This window comes from Aspergillus uvarum, assembly GCF_003184745.1.
Source record: "Aspergillus uvarum CBS 121591 unplaced genomic scaffold BO82scaffold_59, whole genome shotgun sequence".
NCBI lineage: Eukaryota > Fungi > Ascomycota > Eurotiomycetes > Eurotiales > Aspergillaceae > Aspergillus > Aspergillus uvarum.
Window position 1 is genome coordinate 86557 of NW_020291356.1, and position 17072 is coordinate 103628.

The window sequence follows — 17072 nt, forward strand, 5'->3', positions numbered from 1 at the left end:
ACTCTCCAGCCTGCTGATTTACTCCTGAGTCTACTCCTGAGTCTACTCGTGCATCCAAAGCTCAGATCTAGACAATGCATACACCAATCGATCGAATTATGTCGATTTTACTCGTGAGCCGATCTTCCACTTTTCTGTGTGCAGACGCACTGTACAATAGTATATATTCTACTCGAAGCTGTGAAGCTGCCTGAGCATTATTGGGCGGCTCAATGCACATGGAATAGCAGCCAAGGAACCAATTCTTCGCACGATTCATTGGACCGAGTCTATGAGGCCGTTATCGATTTCTTGCCGGTCTGCTGTGCCAATAAGTTTCGCGCGGCTCCGGTACTCTAGAAGTGCAACGTCAAAACATACCAAATGGTGCGATGAATTACAGTAGAAGCCTTGCATACTGTGCAGTGCAGGCCCAATGGATGCTATAAGCCCACCTCGACGGCAATATGATACATCAGGGGTGGAGATGCGCTCACTGTGCAGATGAGGAAGATCTTGTCTGATCACAGAGCCACATCTGGCCCGGCGCTTAATCTCTGTACTCCATACATACGTAGTGACGCGATGTAACAAGAAGATGACCGACGAGCATGGGCTTGAGTTGAGCCTCGATCGATCGCTCTAGGCGCTCCGGAGCCACTGTCCGGATGCCTGATAATTGCCTGAAATACTCGGCCAACAATGCTCCCTAAAACGGTAAGTGCCCGCGGGGCGGGAGCGCCTCAGAAAAAGTTGGCCGGCAATTCGATCATCAATCATTCTTTCCATCGAATTGCAGATCCATCCAGAGTCTTCCTCCCTGTTTGTCGCAACAAGGACTCAATATGCCCTCCACATACAAGAGAGACAAGCCGTGGGATACGGACGATATCGACAAATGGAAGGTTGGTGCAATGATCCCAATGCGCGAAAAAAAAAAGATTTTTTGGGATGCACTAGCGACAAAAACGCATGCTAACCTTGCAAATCTGCGACTAGGTCGAACCTTTCAACGCCGAAGACAATGCCGCCGGTAGTTTCGCCGAGGAGTCTTCGTTCGCGACTCTGTTCCCCAAGTACCGCGAACAGTATCTCAAGGAGGCCTGGCCCCTGGTGACGAGATCCCTGGAGAAATATGGCATTGCTTGTACCCTCGATTTGGTCGAGGGTAGCATGACGGTCAAGACGACGCGGAAGACGTTTGATCCTGCTGCCATTCTCAAGGCGCGCGATTTGATCAAGCTTCTGTCCAGAAGTGTTCCGGTGCAACAGGTAGGAGATATTTTCTCGTCGCCGACGCTACGTACAAAAAGAAACTTCTTGCTGATTGATCATCCTCCAGGCCCTGAAAATTCTCGACGACGAAGTCGCATGCGACGTTATCAAGATCCGCAACCAAGTCCGCAACAAGGAGCGCTTCGTCAAGCGCCGTCAACGTATCCTCGGGCCCGGCGGCTCCACCCTCAAGGCGCTCGAGCTCCTCACCAGCACCTACATCCTGGTGCAGGGTAACACGGTGGCCGCGATGGGACCCTACAAGGGGCTGAAGGAAGTACGCAAGGTCATTAACGACTGCATGGCCAACATCCACCCGATCTACCACATCAAGGAGCTCATGATCAAGCGCGAGCTGGCCAAGGATCCCTCGTTGGCAGAAGAGTCGTGGGACCGGTTCCTGCCCAACTTCAAGAAGCGCACTCTGTCGAAGCGTCGCATGCCGTTCAAGGTCACGGACAAGACCAAGAAGGTGTACACGCCTTTCCCCCCGGCCCCGGAGAAGAGCAAGGTGGATCTGCAGATCGAGTCCGGCGAGTACTTCCTATCCAAGGAGGCCAAGGACCGGGCGCAGAAGGAGGAGATTATGGAGAGACAGCGGGTGAAGCGGGAGGAGAAGATGAAGGAGCGCGAGAAGGCGTTTGTGGCGCCCGAGGAGCTCGAGGAAGCCGAGAAGGCCAAGAAGGAAAAGAAGGAGAAGAAGGAGAAGAAGAAGCGGAAGCGCGAGTCGGAGGCTGCGGAGCTGGAAGCGGACGCCGATGCCGCGGACCGCAAGGAGAAGAAAAAGAAGAAGAAGAGCAAGTCGAAGGAGGAGACATCGGATGGAGAGGCTTAATCTGGCCTTGTCGTCTCGTATGGGGTTTTGCTCGGTGGTTCTTTTCTTCTTGTTGGCAGTGTGTGGACTTTCGTAATATGGCGCTTAGGCATAGCATGGGCTGGAGTTAATTATATGTTTCTTGACTCCCTTCTATCTTTCGTGAGCCAGGAGGGAAGGGATATCAAAAGCTTGAGTTGAATGGATTGATTACAGTGATTTGAATTGATAATGTCGAAGGTTTGGGTCTGTCCCCTACGGGGGAAGCACCACAGACCCCGAATTCCCATTCTAGTGAGCTTTTACTGAAAGTTCAAACGTCCCTTCATGCACGGCGTGTGATCCTATACCCGACATTATTCTGCAACCTGTCAAATGCTATACCATACTCTAAACCCCTTGCCCAAGAGCCACTCCCACATCCGCCCCCCGATCCCCAGAAGAGAACCATCACCCATTCAAATCCCGTACATAAGTCACCCCGGTCGCCGGATCCTCATACTCGCGATGCACGCGCCTCGACCCATCCGCCCGCTCCTCCACCTCTCGCAACTGATACCCGCCCCCAGCCGTCGCCGTCTCCTGCCGATGACGATGCGACACCACCTGCTCCTCCGGTGGGGCGTCGTCGTACGCAGAAGGCTGGTACCGGCCACCTCCTGGGGCAGAGTCCTGGACGGAGACATGGTCCGCAAGGCGGGCTTCGTCGTCCTCGTCTGCGGACATGGCGGCGCTGCGGACGGCGCGGGCGCCGTAGTCTGTTGTTGCGTCGTCCGGGACGGCGGTGGTGTTGTAGGCGGTAGCTTCGTCTTCGGCATCCATGGCGGCTATGAGGTTGTAGATGGGGCTTGTTTCGGTCATTTTGTTGGGGGGTTGGGTTGGTTTGGGTTTGAGGATGAGGTAGCGGATAGTGATATATACTTAGTCGGGTGTAGGATTGTAGAGGAACAAGGTGTGAGAGGTTGCGAACACAAGTTATCGCCGGCTAATTCAATGAAATCATCAACATGGGATATTGTTCGGTTCGGACTTTCTGGGTTCAAGATACTATTTGTACGAGGAGCTATACCGGGATCTGACAAGCAAAGCAACTTGCACGTCATGTTGCCACCATCGGTTCATCTTGATGTAATCGTTCACGGGACTTAAATGATTGGCTATCGCTCCATGAGATGTCTGCTACCACAAAATAATTCGAGATAAGAAGGGTTTAGGATGAATGTCAGAGTCCAAGAGCTTGAATGCTTATATGTATATCTCCCTAGTTGAACAGCATTGAGCTTGTCAGTCCGCGGCGGAGCCTGTCCGAATTAAGACCATAGTTTCCGACTAAAGACTCATATACCACAAGTGTTTGCGACCACTAGCTGTTACAGGATGACTGATTTATACCCAAGTTACTATATAATCACTGACAGTGTTCTTACCATCAATTGATTCAATAATGTATCTATCCACTGCAAACGTGGGCCATCTGCGAGGGAAACAGTAGCACCGTGGACAACGCGATAGCTACCTACTATAGAAGAGGCATCTCCTCACCTAGCTCGTTCAGTAAGGATTGCATAATTGAACCGAGACAGTTTGGCCGGTTCTTTCATCTGGAGAATGCGGGGTCTATTGACTTGAACACCATGCTTTGGATCTGCGAGGAATGCCAACAACTGATTTGACAAGTGTCCGGTCCAATGCGTCGCAGACTTCAGTCAAATGAACCGTCAGCTATTATATTCAGAGATAATGAAAAGCATGCATCACGTACTCATCACTATCTCCAAGTCCATTCTTCCTCCAGTATCCAAGTATCCTGAACCCAATCCACGGCCAGAGCCCGACCCAAAGCCGACTTGCATTATTTACATTCCTCTCGAAATGCAATCTTATGCCACAACAACATCCCAAGAATGGCCCAGACACCCCCAGAGCAAGTATTTAGCAAGGAGGCCCGTTCGACGCAGTCTGCCCGCCGTTTTTGGATTTGTGTTCTGTCATCAAGGTCTTATACAATAGCACCACCATGTGCCCCCACCGACTTCTACACATTCCAAGACATCTCACCCACTACCGCAGGCAACCAGACCAGAGATCCCCCGCCGTCCGACAACCATGAGGGTCAGCTCGCCCTTCAAATCCTCGCCCAGTAAGGCGAAACCGTCCCGCCTTCATGATGAGGACGGCTGCTTTATGCGTGGTCTCCCGGAGACACCACCGAACCCGGTACGGAAACTATACAGGTTGCAGCTTACGGCGCAACTTCGCTATTCAACAAACATCCACCCTTCTTAGACTTCACAAGAAGACACTGACCCATTCAACAACTCAGCCCCCAGGCCGCAAACGATTCAGCCCCATCAAGACCAAAACCTCCAAGAAACAGCTCGCCCAGCAACAACACTCCCTGTGTCCCACCCCAGCGGCAGCAGCAGTCACACAACCCCGATCCCGGAAGAGCAGCAGCTCGTACAGAAAGCCGCTCCTAAGCCACCAACAGTTGCGCACAGCGTCCGGTTCCACAACCCACCACCATAGAATCTACCTACCGGAGAGCATCTCATTCACTCACCAGCAGCGACACACGCTGTGCGCTGAGGACGAGAATGATAATGATGACGACGACGAAGAACAAACAGAGGAGGAGTCGTCGCCGTGCGTGGAGATCGTCTCCCGCAAGGCTACGGCCAAAAAGCTCGGGCTGGCGTCGCGGGTGCGGCGGCGGCTGCAGTTTGCGACGGCTGCGTCGGCGATGAACAGTCCGAAGGGTTGGATGTCACCGAAGAAGAAGAAGAAGAAGACAGATAGAAAAGAGTCGACGCGTAAAGGGTTTCAGAGGTTGGGCACGGCGGAGGGGTCGCCGGAGGATGTGTTTCGAGATTATCAGAGGGAGGGGTTGGTTTGTGGGTCGTGATGATGGCTTGCTCATTGTGTTTGGGGCTTGTAGGTTGAGATGATGATGTGTATACTATGGTGGGAAGTGTATTAATATGAGGATGGATGATATATGAGATTATTATGTCCCGTCAGTTAGTCCGGGTTTGGATACTTTCTAGAGCAGCGAAGCAGAACCCCAGCAACGCTTGACCGTACTGTCTGCTCGACTCCAGCTCTCGTGGATCCGTTGATCCACATCCACCTTGCCAAGAAACTCATGGTTGAACCCGTTGCAAGTTATATGCTTTATCTTTCCACTGTCCATGTCGTACAGTGCCCACACGGTGACTTTGATCACACCTCCGGCTTGTGCCTTGTAGTAGCCGTGGACAGCATGGTCTGTGGCCTGCACGTAGCGGAAATATGTCTCCATCACGAAGAAACTGTGCCCTTGGTCAATCATGACCAGCATGGGAACGACATCCTCCTCCGCGGTGGCTTGAAGTATAGCATAGTGATTCATGATACCTGCGGACCCCACGAGGGTTCCCACCTCCGGGTCGGGAATGACAAGACGGACATCTGAGTGGTATAAGGAGTGCTGTTTCTGGTAGTCTTTAGCATTGAAGGCTTGGATGTACTCGAGGAATTGTCTCAGCGAGAGAGAGGCCATGATTCAGTCTGAAAGTGTGACCCGGGAGAGTATCAATGGCAAAGTAGATCTGCGTCAAGAATTATCCTACCCTCACGTTGCTGGTGAGAGTTGAGCTTGTATTAGCTTTATAGTCAGCTGCCAAGGTACTCCTATTATACCGCATGTATATGGATTGCGTGGATAACGCGGGGTTTGCATCGGTTTGTGGTCTCGTACGTCGGCTCCATCTATGTCCTCTTCACCTGCCGGTAGCAACAGCTGAGGGCAGTAGATGATCATCTCGGTCAACAACAACAACAACCAAGGAAATCCCCACAGATGCCGAGTTCAGTCCGTTTGAATAAAGTGTGGTGTGTTGGCCTGACCAGGCTAGAAATAAACCATGGGCATGTCTCTTGATGCTTGGAGTAGGCCAGAGACGACAGCATCCACTGTTCCTCCCTGCAAGCCCGTCCACTGGTCAGTTCGTGAACAGGTTCCAAGCCTGGCGTTGTTGCTGACATCGAGCAATTCATGTCAGGTCCTTAGAACAATTGATTAGAGTCTAGGTTTGATTCAGATTGGGGCCTTTAATCTTGGGGGTCGTCGTGCCGAGTCTGCGGTTAGTTGGGTTGGGGAGAGCAAGAAATAGCGGGACGAAAGAAGCTACTAGTCGACGGCGGACGTACGCCGTATTCGAGTACGCGATCGACCGCATCGCACGTTCCTTTCATCCTCCAGGCTGGATCCTTTCATGGACGGATCCACATCGGACTATCTCTCCACACGAACGGTCAAATAACCTGGGACTCTTTCGATAATGTCACTACGGCCAGACCCGCTTTTCTCCCACACGCCTGGCATACTCCGTACTCATCGTAAACCATCAGGTACCGTACCTATCTAATTACCTTTCTACCTACAGTAACTTACCTATAATAACAGCTTGTCTAATCTCACTCTATTCTTACTTCTTTGTGCCCATTCACCGAGCCTCATTTCATGATATTCCAGCTCCAATTTCAATCCCAAACTCAAAGTCCGACTCCAACACCAAAGTGACCAAAGTCTGGGTCGAGGATCTCCAACCGCCGCATATCCAACTTGCCCTGCTAGGTAGTCCCCGCGCCTATCATTGAGTTTTATCGAATCTTTGGAACAATTTTGGACGAATTCCCCAGCGCCTGTCAGTCTTTCATCCGATTTGACCATAGCTCATCTGTCGTGCTCCAATCAGCGACCAATCGCTGACTTGCCATTGCAACGGCATAGGAACCAATCTGGCTCGATGTCTTCAACGTATTGGGCGTATCAAGTGGATCCAGTCCTAGACAGAGTCTACGGTGACTTTGAAGCTTTCGCACCCGGGTCTGACACCCCTATCGACGGGCTTTTATGGTGGAATCAGTGGACTACGCATGATTGACAATTTCATCCCTGGCAAGCAGCCTGCCCAGGCTACCAAGAAGGGGTAAGATCGGTGCTCGAGGAACAGATGACAACTCGAAGCATCCTCTTATTTAAACCTCGTCACCACCCCTCGTTTTGTCAAATGTCCGTCAGCCAGTCAGTCAGCCAACAATGGCTTTCATCATCGAGCAGCTGGAAAGCTACCATCTGCTGCAAGGCGCAGTCGTGGCCCTATTCTTGGCCATTGTGTCGAGGTTCTATCATGAGTCCACTGAAAGCTTTCCTTACCAAAACATTCCCTTGATCGGAAAAAGTAGATGGGAGCTCTCGAACAGCAAGGCTAAGCAGCGATTCGTGGCATCCGCTAAGGAGCTCTTCGCAGAGGGGTTCAGTCAGGTTCGTGCATTGTTCAGCCCAAGCCAAACAGGGTCCATCTGGAGCTCTCACAGCCGGGCTGTACCACACGCTAATAGGGACTCGATATAGGGCAGAAAGGTCTTTCAACTGGTCGCAGCCTCCGATCCAACCGTGGTGCTCCACCCCAGCCTCGTGGATGAGGTCAAGAACCACCCGCATCTCAGCTTTGACGAAGCGAACAAGAAGGTAGTCCCTACCCTTATGGAATAATGCTGGTCGACCTGATCTAAGTCATATCTGAGCAGTTCTTTTTTGGATCCAAAATTCCCGGCTTCGAAGTCTTTGAGAAGGTAGAGCCGATTCAAATGGATGTGATCAACAAGCGCCTGACCCATTCTCTCGGTAAGTGACGCTCCATGTCAGCATGTGGCACCGCTAGAACAAACCCAGGTCAACTCGTGAGTCCTTTATCGAAGGAAACCAGTGCTGTGTTACGAGAAAAGCTTCCCAAAAGTGACGGTATGTGCTCTCCCCCTCAGATGGACTGCTCAACACTGACCATAGCGGCCCACAGCATGGACCCCGGTCAGCTTCGCCATGGAGATACCATACATCGTTGCACGGTTATCTACCCTCGTGTTTCTGGGAGAGAAAATCTGTCGCGACGAACAGTGGCTCAACGTTTCCGTCAACTTCACCATCGACGCCTTCGTGGGTGCGCGCGATCTTCGAGCTTGGCCATCGATTCTTCAACCGTTAGTGCACTGGTTCATACCTACCGTCCAAGGGGTCCGCAAACATGTGAAGATCGGGTCTGGAATCGTCAACAAAGAGATCGAAAAGCGAAGGCTCATTCGAGAGGGGCGGCTCCCCGCAGAGAACCCGCCACGGAGCCACGAGGATACCCTGGACTGGTTTCATGAACTTGCAGGCGGACGTCCGCTGAACGTGGCGCAGGCACAAATGGGCCTCACTATGGCCGCCATCCACACGACGTCCAATCTCCTGACCAACGTGATGTACGACCTGACAGCATACCCCGAATACATTCAGATCCTCCGCGACGAGATCAAGACGGTCATCACCGAAGACGGCGGCTCTCTGAAGAAGACCAGCCTCACGAAGATGAAGAAAATGGACAGCGTGCTGAAGGAAAGCCAGCGGATGAACCCCGCCGGAATTGGTACGTAGCTCAACACCACCGCCGCTACCAATAATACATACCATGCTAACCATAATACCTCAGCATTTCTCAACCGCCTCGCCACGAAAGAAGTCTCCCTATCCGACGGCACCCGCATCCCCAAGGGCGCAACCATGCTCGTCTCCGCCCACATCCTCGAGGACGAGTCCATCTACACCTCCCCCGCTGTCTACGACGGTCTGCGCTTCTACAAGTGGCGCCAGTCGCCTGGCAACGAGCACCGGTTCCAATTCGTGACGACGAGCGCGGAGCACTACGCCTTCGGCCACGGCATGCACGCGTGTCCCGGGCGGTTCTTCGCGGCGAACGAGATCAAGATCCTGCTCGTGCATCTGCTGCTGCGCTACGACTGGACGTTCGAAGACCGCACCGGGCGCCCGCCGAACTTCATGCACGGGACGGAGTCGATCTGCGACCCGAGCGTCCGGTTGTTGTTCCGGTCCCGGGAGCCGGAGGTGGATTTGTCGAGGCTGGAGTAGAGTCTAGTATTTTCAGGAAGATTGGGCTGGAACTGAAACGCTATCCGCTGCAAGAACCAAGACACGTACTGGACATCCAAGTAAATAAACATATTCCTTCTGTTTCGGTTGCCCTGCAGGACTGGCAGGCAGCGGCAGCCGACACAGACCGTTCCATATATACACCAGTCTGACGCAAGTTCATACATGCTCAAGATGAGAAGTGAACCCCACCCGAAGCAAGGGATAGCAGACCATCAAGCAGGATCCAGTACTCCGTAGAGCACTGGGCAATGCGGCGACCTTCCCCTTCGCCTCCACGGTCCATCCCTCCGACGCAGCAAGAATCCGGATACGAAACCTCGGCGGACGGGCTTACTTATGACGTGGGAAAACCAGAGAAAAAGAAAATCACTCATATTGGGCGTCTCCCAGGGTAGGTTGGATGAGCTCAGCGTACAGCACTCACTCTCTCCCCCGGGACTGCCGTGCAGTGCAGACGCTACGCTACATACTTTGACTCCGTTCCATCCGAGAATGCGGTTCCGCTTATGGTGTACGGTTCATCTCCAGAATAGGCGGTTTGATTCTTTGCAACATAGATAAAGGAAAGTGGGGGTTCCGCGAGAGAGGTCTAGTTACTGAGTACTGAGTGTGCTTCTGTGGCGGGTGTGCATGATTGGGTAAGCTGAGTAGGTGGGTTGTTGTTTTTCCTGATGTTGGATGGTGATGTTTGGGGTTGTGGTTGTTGGTTCGATCTATGCTCTCCGCATGTATATGGACTGTATTGTACTGGATTGGACTGGTTAGGGTGCTGGGTCTATGGATATCGGTATGGGTTCTACTTTCGATTTGGTAGATATTCTTGGTTGTCGAGGAGGATATCGTAATGTGCTGAATCGGAGTGATACGCTAAGTACATAGGCGGTGGGTAGTTTATGCTCAGGTATAGTCAAGGTTGTCGTTGTCACGGAGATATGATATAATGGCCGATCGGGGCTGAGGGGCTGGCATGGCGATGTGGTGATTTTCAAGAATCGACATCTAGTACATGAGCCCGTGGACGAGTGCGTGATATGCACATACACGATCCTTTGGGTCGCCTGTCAAGGGTTGACTGCTGCTGCCGCCGGCTCGCTTAGGGATGGGGTACCGAGTACTAAGTAGTAAACGTAGGTATAAAGCATCGTGTACAGTACTGGCCGCCCCCAAAAGACATGCCACATACTACTCAGTACATGCAGGAGAGACGAGGGTCGATAAGCTTAATGGATCAGCGGCGCAGGAAGGATTATCGGATTATCGGATTATCGACAGGGATTGGATGGGTTGTCGTGCTGGTTGTTATACACTCTCTTCTATCTACCTAGACCTAGTGTTTCTTATCCAAAATTCGTTCTACGTGTTCTGCGGAGTACAATGGTATTATTCGAGAACAAGGTGTCCGTCAAGAGATCTATAGAGGAACCAAACTTAACCACACCTCAACGACTTCTGGTTTCTGGTAACTGTTGTTTGATTCATGGGGGGCAGCGTCTGGTTAGATCGGGACCCAATCAACCCAGGGTTCGCACTGCTCTTGGTTCCTGAAAAGTCTGGTCTGCTTTGATTAGATCGGGTTGGGACGTCCCCACTCCCACTTTTTTAGTATGTAGTCCGTTCATAACTTCATGTCGATTTCTATGCCACTTAGCGTGGATATCATAGTAGCGGTGTCTAAGAATAGTATTCCGTAGACTCTCTCATGGACTCGTTTTCCTTGTTCCTGGACCGAAGTGCTCCATCCCCAGCCACCTGCTTTTTTTCCCCTCAGTTTCTATTTTAATGTCTAGAGCCCAGATAAATGGAGCTTGGGAATCAAGAATCCACGAGGTTGAACTGGTGTGAATGCCATGACTTGGGAGGTTTAGTCAGAAACCGAGACCCTAACTTTTGCGGTACTGGGCCGGGGTAAGATGGTACCCTCCGTACTGAGACCGGCACGTTGCGAGTGGTGGAAAGCGAGTCATATACGTTCTGTTACACAGACGCGCGGATACGCGTCGATCACGCGGTAATGTCGCGTCTACCCCACCTCGGCACGCGTCGGAATATGTAGATAAGCCCAATCGGGTATAGGGGCTATGCCTCAGTCATTGCATTCGATGTGACTCTGATGTGGTTTTCTGGGAGTCTGGATGGAGGCAGAGAGAGACTCGGTGGGTAAAGAGCCTGCCGACGGATGGACGGTCGGCCAAGCAGGAGAGGGGTAATTGGTACGTATATAATGAAGGGAAGACCAGAAGAATTTTCCCCCTGTGTCTCTCCTCGATCACTGCCACCGACTCATCTGTTTGAACCATACCATCCAAATTAGTGCTTGTTCGCAATTTCGACCGCCGTCATGCTACTGGCTCTTGGTTGGGGTCGCTAATGCACGCCCAGTGCATCGGGGGTTCGTTTGGCCTGACGGTGGAGAATGCTTCTGCAGGAGACTGGAGTTCATCGCCTTAGGGGAAAGTGTTCGCCCACTCTCCTTCGCTGTCTCGCTCTCCCTCGCTCTCTTTCAGCATCACACACAGACACAGCCCTCCTCGAGACTCGAGTCCTCAAGGCTTAACCCTTCCTCAAGCCTCGAGGAGAAATAATCCCTCGAGCAGCAGCCATTGCCTTCCCCCAGGGCCGAGAAAATACCTTCCCAGCCACCCGACTTTTCTTCCACACTAGGGTGTAGACTAGGGAAGTCGAGACTGCTATTCCGTACTTTGGCGGGATCCATGCACGGGTTGTAGATCCAATGGAAGAGGGAGACCCGCTGATACCTCGTGAGTCTGTCTTCTGGACCGTGAAGCTTGTCATCACAGTCATCACATCACCCAGAAGGAGTAGAAACATGGAGGAGCAGCTGCTGGTAGTACAGCGAGATTACCACTGCTGCCACTACTCACCAGTAGCAGCCACGTACGGGCCACACTGCACATTGCACCCTGCACCCGACAGTGGAAAACTCAAGCCTGCTCACGGCATCACACCGGACAGACACCGTTGCAGGGTCAAGGACGAGCAATGTTGCGAATAGAGTAATGGGGGGGAAAATTAATTATTGGGCATGGCCCGATCGATATCAGCCCAGCCAGCCCGTGCAAAAGGTACAGTACCTAGTACCTTGACTAGAGGACTCACTAGACTACTAGTCCGTCAAGGTACAGACAGCAGACAGTACTGTCCACTTCTAGTGGGGGCGGCCAACAACTTGGAACGATTTGCCCCATCCGAGGGGAATTGTCATTTGTCGACCAGGCACTGCAGGCGCACATCTCTTTTTGATTTTCTCTGCCCGTTCCGAGGGGGGAATGAGGGCGAGGGATGGTTGGGCAACGCGGTGAGGCGGATCGTCCTCGCTCACTATCAATCTATACCCAGCACCGTGTCCTTCTCTGACGCAGGTCATGACGGCCTCATTCTCGAGTCTATTGGGAATTAAGTCACCAACTTAGAAGTCAGAATGAGAGAGACCCGCAATTGTGAAGAAAGGGAAATCAAGAAAAGTAATGCAGACTCGAAAAAAGAGAGAATAAGAAGAAGATACAAGAGGGAGGAAGGGGAAAAAGGGGGTCAGCATAGTATAGGATACCTATCGCTGAGTGGCTCACGAGCATGTCCAGCATATCAATTCTCCGCATTCCAGAGCCAATGTGACGAGCGAATTTTCCTTGTCCTTCTTTGGTTTTGATTGTTTTTTGATTTCGATTTTCGTCTTGTTTTCCTTCTCTTTCTGGTATGGTATCATATCATGGAAGGGGGGAAAACAGGCAGAAAATCAATAGATTGATGATATGACATGCGATGAGATGAGATGGTCATAGCATTGCATGTCAGTCACAGAGTGTGTGTGGCATCCATGGAACGGGGCATGGAGAGGATCGAGCTTCTCTTCCGGAGCCCAAAAGAGGGTCCACTGTCAACTTAACTTACAGTTGTTCACTTACAGTTGTGCACTTACAGTTGTTCACTCAGTGGTAGCAGCCCGCCAAACCCGACCAACCCACGGGTACTGTACGGGCGCCTACCGCTTCTGTCCTCGGCTGTCTCTCCCTTATTCCTGAACTTTACCACCGATCTTACCAGTTAGTTTCCTTCCCTTGCCTTCTCTCTCCTCCCCTCTCACCTTCTCCGACTCTTCCTCCCCTCCACCCTCCACCCTCCACCCTCTCTCTCTTCTTCCCTCTCACTTCCTTCTCTCCCACCCTTTTTCCTCTATACAGCCACGTTGTCCCTCTTCTTTTTTCCTTTATTCTCCGATAGAGCCTGTCGCTCATCCTTGACTATCCCTTTCCCCCTTTTCTTTTCTCTTTTTTCCTTCGTGTTTTGTTGGTTTCGGGTCCGTGTGGTCAATGCCCGCCTCTTCCCCATACTTCAAGTAAATCGACGATCGGGCAATGGAGCGCGCCTACAGTTCAAGGTGAATCTGTCTCAATTCCAGCGCATCGTTACATTCCACACCTTCGCGCCTCACATCTCTATTCTCGCAACTCGTACCGACCATTCACACCTTGACGCACTTTGTTTTCCTTTTCTTTACTCACCTACTGTTACGACTTACGACCCTCCGCCGCCCCCGAACTCCCCCCAGCGCGCTTAGTCGATCTCCCTGAAGCTTGACTCAAGACGTCCAACTACTAGCTAGAACGATTTTCTTTGCTCTATCTTTCATTTTGGATACCGTCAGAACCTGGCTGTCGGGCTCACGCTGGACACCGACCACGATTGATTTCCAGCGCGATCAATTGGGATCGCGTACACTGCGCGCCATCTATACCCTCCCCGTTAGCGCTTTGACTCCTGCTGAGGATATCCTTTTCCTGCACATAACAATTCCGCAGACGAGCGACATGTTATAGGGACAGAAAAGGTTCTTGTTAGAAGTACGTATTAATTCTTTGGATTAAGTCGTCGCGAGCCAGCCTGTCGCCAATTACCACTCTACGAGACTGTCACTTGTCTACCATGGAGTCTCGACAGCTGGGCCTTTCGCGCACGCTGCCCAAGAATTTCACTTTCCCGTCCACCAGCATAGGGGAGCCGAGGACACCCGAGCGCATGTCAGCGCACCTAGATGTCCCGCCGCCGCCGCCGCCTCGTCATTCCAGCTGTCGCCTTCGCCGATCTCGTGTTCGCTCCGGAACCAACGTCTTTGCGCAAGCCGAGTATGACCTCAGCACCGCTTATCCACATTCCTCCGATATCCCCCTCCCCTCTATCGAATTCCCTACGCCCCGTGACTCTTTTGTGGTCAATGGAGGCCCGACAATTCCGTCGCGGGATGACCGATTTCTGGCGCCCCCTCGGGACAGAGTAGCCCTGAAGACCCCTCCAGCTCAAATCCGCCCGGATCTTGACGAGCAATCCGCCGAGCGCTGGTCTTCCGAAGATGCTCGTACCCTTGGGGAAAGCATTCAGCGACCTGGATCAGCCTGTTCGCAGGCATCGGATTCTTCCGTCTCGTCTATTGAAACGTTCGGGTCGCGGCGCTCGGCGGGTGGGAGCTGTACGAGCATGGAAAGCGATTCGTACGATTCTTTTTTCCATCTCGAATTACCGCCAAAGCATGTTACCGAGACGCCATCGATGCGTGCTGCTCTCAAGAACAAACCGCGGGCTTTCCCAGCAAAGGAGCGCTGGACAATCAATATGGACAATCATCTTTGGAATACTTATCAGTTGTATCTTCAGGATCCTACAATTACTCCCTTCAAAATGACCCCAGGCAGTATTCCGCCCCTGGGTGTCACTCATCGAGTTGCACGCGACGCAAAGCGGACCTGGGAGAAACGACGCTTCAGACTGGACAAGCAATTTCCGGTCGCCATACTTCAGTCACGTTCGGGCGGAGACAAAACCCCGACCCCTAGAACCGATGCCGCAAGACCGCTCTGGCCCAAGTCGGAAGCGTCAACCCGGCGAAGGCTCAAGCTTCTCTGTCGAAAGAAGTTCTATATCGTGCCACACTATCAACGGATGATGCAATCCAAGAGCCCGACACCGTTCTACGATTTGTTCACGCGGGCCTCACGGGAAGCCTCCCAGGCTGACGGCTACAGCAACAATTCAACCGCGTATGCAACACGCGACCTGGGCGTGTCACTTGTGGCCAGCTCAGTCCACGGACCACTCGCTCAACTCACGGCGGAAGATTCTTCTTTGCCGGGGAAGAATGATGAGTGGTTCAACACCCCCATATCAGGGGTTGCGCAGCTAGCACCGATAGAACCACCTGCGCGAAGCCATGCGAACGTAAATGAACAGGATAGCATACCTCGCCTCGGATCCCCATTTACATACAATACCTGGGGTCCTCATAGCTCAAGAAAACGAGTCCAGCGCCATACGCCCAGGAATCGACGGGACACGATCCACGTCACGGGTTCCCGGCTACGCTCCCCACCTATGTTCCCCGCTGCTGAGCATGACGCCACTGTCGCCGGCTATGCGCCTGCCACAGAAACTCCTGTAGAAAAAGATACAAGGAATCAGTTAGAGGAGCTTGTCCGCCAAGGAAAGCTGAACGACATGGACCAACGTCGGATTCGAATCCGTAACCGTGGAGCGACAATGAGTGCGGTGAACCCTAGGGGCATTGATCAATTATTTTCTCCTCCATCATCAACATCTCGCAATGAGGATAGTCTCGTGGAGAAGCCTGTCAACCCACTTCTTAATTTGGTTGGGGACAGTATCAAGCGCTTAGGCTCACCCTTCAAAGTTGAGGCCGCCAAACGGCCCGAACCCTCGCCTCGGTTCGTCCGACATGCACCGTCCCTCTCCGACCCGTTCGCAAGTGGATTGATCCCGCAGTTCAGACCGAGCGTTGCTGGCACCCCACTTAAGGAACCAGAGATCACCAGCCCACTCCCATTTGACCCGACGGAAGAAGGTATATCGGATGCGGAACGAATTCGCAGACAAATCCTCAATATGCCTTATTCAAGGCGGTGATGCTGGCACCCGTTGCCTCACTAATGACCCTGGACGACTTGTTGCGAACTTGATCGCTTTCGATCAAAGAATAATGACAGAAACGGCATTGACGAATCTTATGACCTTACCTTGAACTCCTAGAGTTCTGCCTGTTGAAAGTTCAACACTGGCAAATTTTGAAACCAAGAAAAATGACATCAATTAAAGTGCATCAACGCGCGTTCCAGCAGCATCTACCAATCTATTATGCCCAGGACCGAGGACCATGGTGTACCTGCCCAACTGGCTAAAACGAATCAACCCAACAGAAATCGATCGTTGTTTTCCTACTTCGACTAACCTCTTTGACCATTGCAACATTGCACATCTGCGGAGAGCTCCAACAAACTTCATTGGCATCCAGCTTCATGCCACCACGCAGGTCTCTTCTCAACGGTGTTGACGGTCAAACACGCTCGCTCTTTTCCTTTTTGTCCCCGCAATTTCAACCTACCGAACCACATTCATTCTCTGAAAGATCTACTCATTACCATTTCCAACTGCCAAGTAGGGCAGCTTACCAGCTACGATCAGCTAACAGCTCCCTCGCGGTTCACTCTTTGACAATTTCCTAAATTTGTTTCTCATATCATTTTCCAAATTTTATCTCATCACCACCAACCCACCAACCCCACCAACCAACTCATCAACCATCGACTTCCTGTGCGATCTGATCTATCTACTTCTTCTTTTTGCCACGACCACGAAACCGCGTGTATTCACAGGGAAATGCACGACGACGATTGGAACGGAGAGACGCGCTATTGACTGAAATGATTATTTTGTGTTGCGATAGATGAAACGATCCATGCTGCATCAAGTGTTGTTGACTCTTTCTGCTTTGGGATGAATTTGTGTGTCTTGAACAGTACAGTATGTACATGGAAAGCAAAGCAAGCGATGATGGCCCCATTATCTCATGTTCTAGCGCTTTTTTTTTTTGTTTAATTTCTGAATCTCTCTTTTCTATCTCATGTGTGTGCGACAGTGAAAGTCTCAGTATGCTTCTTCTTCGTCTTGTTTTCTTTCGAGTGTTGAGCGGAAGACTGTCTGTCTGGTTCTTTTGATTGTCCACCT

At 51.8% G+C, this 17072-nt stretch overlaps 6 protein-coding genes across 6 annotated transcripts; 4 read left to right on the plus strand and 2 right to left on the minus strand.

The window, feature by feature from the left end:
- Positions 1–808: 808 nt before the first annotated feature.
- On the plus strand, positions 809–2387 carry BO82DRAFT_357563 (KH domain-containing protein). The gene is made up of 2 exons (XM_025636052.1): positions 809–1251; positions 1322–2387. The coding sequence occupies exons 1-2, from the start codon at positions 1153–1155 to the stop codon at positions 2087–2089; spliced, it is 867 nt and encodes a 288-aa protein (XP_025488345.1). The 5' UTR covers positions 809–1152; the 3' UTR covers positions 2090–2387.
- On the minus strand, positions 2228–3097 carry BO82DRAFT_357564 (uncharacterized protein). The gene has a single exon (XM_025636053.1). It carries the CDS (start codon positions 2927–2929, stop codon positions 2519–2521), a length of 411 nt encoding a protein of 136 aa, XP_025488346.1. The 5' UTR covers positions 2930–3097; the 3' UTR covers positions 2228–2518.
- Positions 3098–4174: 1077 nt separating this feature from the next.
- Positions 4175–4973, plus strand: BO82DRAFT_435244 (uncharacterized protein; the record flags this gene model as incomplete). The annotated part of the gene is made up of 2 exons (XM_025641011.1): positions 4175–4285; positions 4392–4973. The coding sequence occupies 2 exons, from the start codon at positions 4175–4177 to the stop codon at positions 4971–4973; spliced, it is 693 nt and encodes a 230-aa protein (XP_025488347.1).
- Positions 4974–5084: 111 nt separating this feature from the next.
- Positions 5085–5741, minus strand: BO82DRAFT_357565 (nuclear transport factor 2 family protein). Its single transcript, XM_025636054.1, has one exon. The coding sequence runs from the start codon at positions 5607–5609 to the stop codon at positions 5112–5114; it is 498 nt and encodes a 165-aa protein (XP_025488348.1). The 5' UTR covers positions 5610–5741; the 3' UTR covers positions 5085–5111.
- A 1405-nt stretch (positions 5742–7146) lies between these two features.
- Positions 7147–9059, plus strand: BO82DRAFT_435246 (cytochrome P450). The gene is made up of 6 exons (XM_025641012.1): positions 7147–7376; positions 7467–7583; positions 7643–7739; positions 7788–7856; positions 7912–8520; positions 8584–9059. The coding sequence occupies exons 1-6, from the start codon at positions 7152–7154 to the stop codon at positions 9018–9020; spliced, it is 1554 nt and encodes a 517-aa protein (XP_025488349.1). The 5' UTR covers positions 7147–7151; the 3' UTR covers positions 9021–9059.
- Positions 9060–13634: 4575 nt separating this feature from the next.
- BO82DRAFT_160744 (uncharacterized protein) lies at positions 13635–16168 on the plus strand. The gene has a single exon (XM_025630254.1). It carries the CDS (start codon positions 13986–13988, stop codon positions 15972–15974), a length of 1989 nt encoding a protein of 662 aa, XP_025488350.1. The 5' UTR covers positions 13635–13985; the 3' UTR covers positions 15975–16168.
- Positions 16169–17072: the final 904 nt, after the last annotated feature.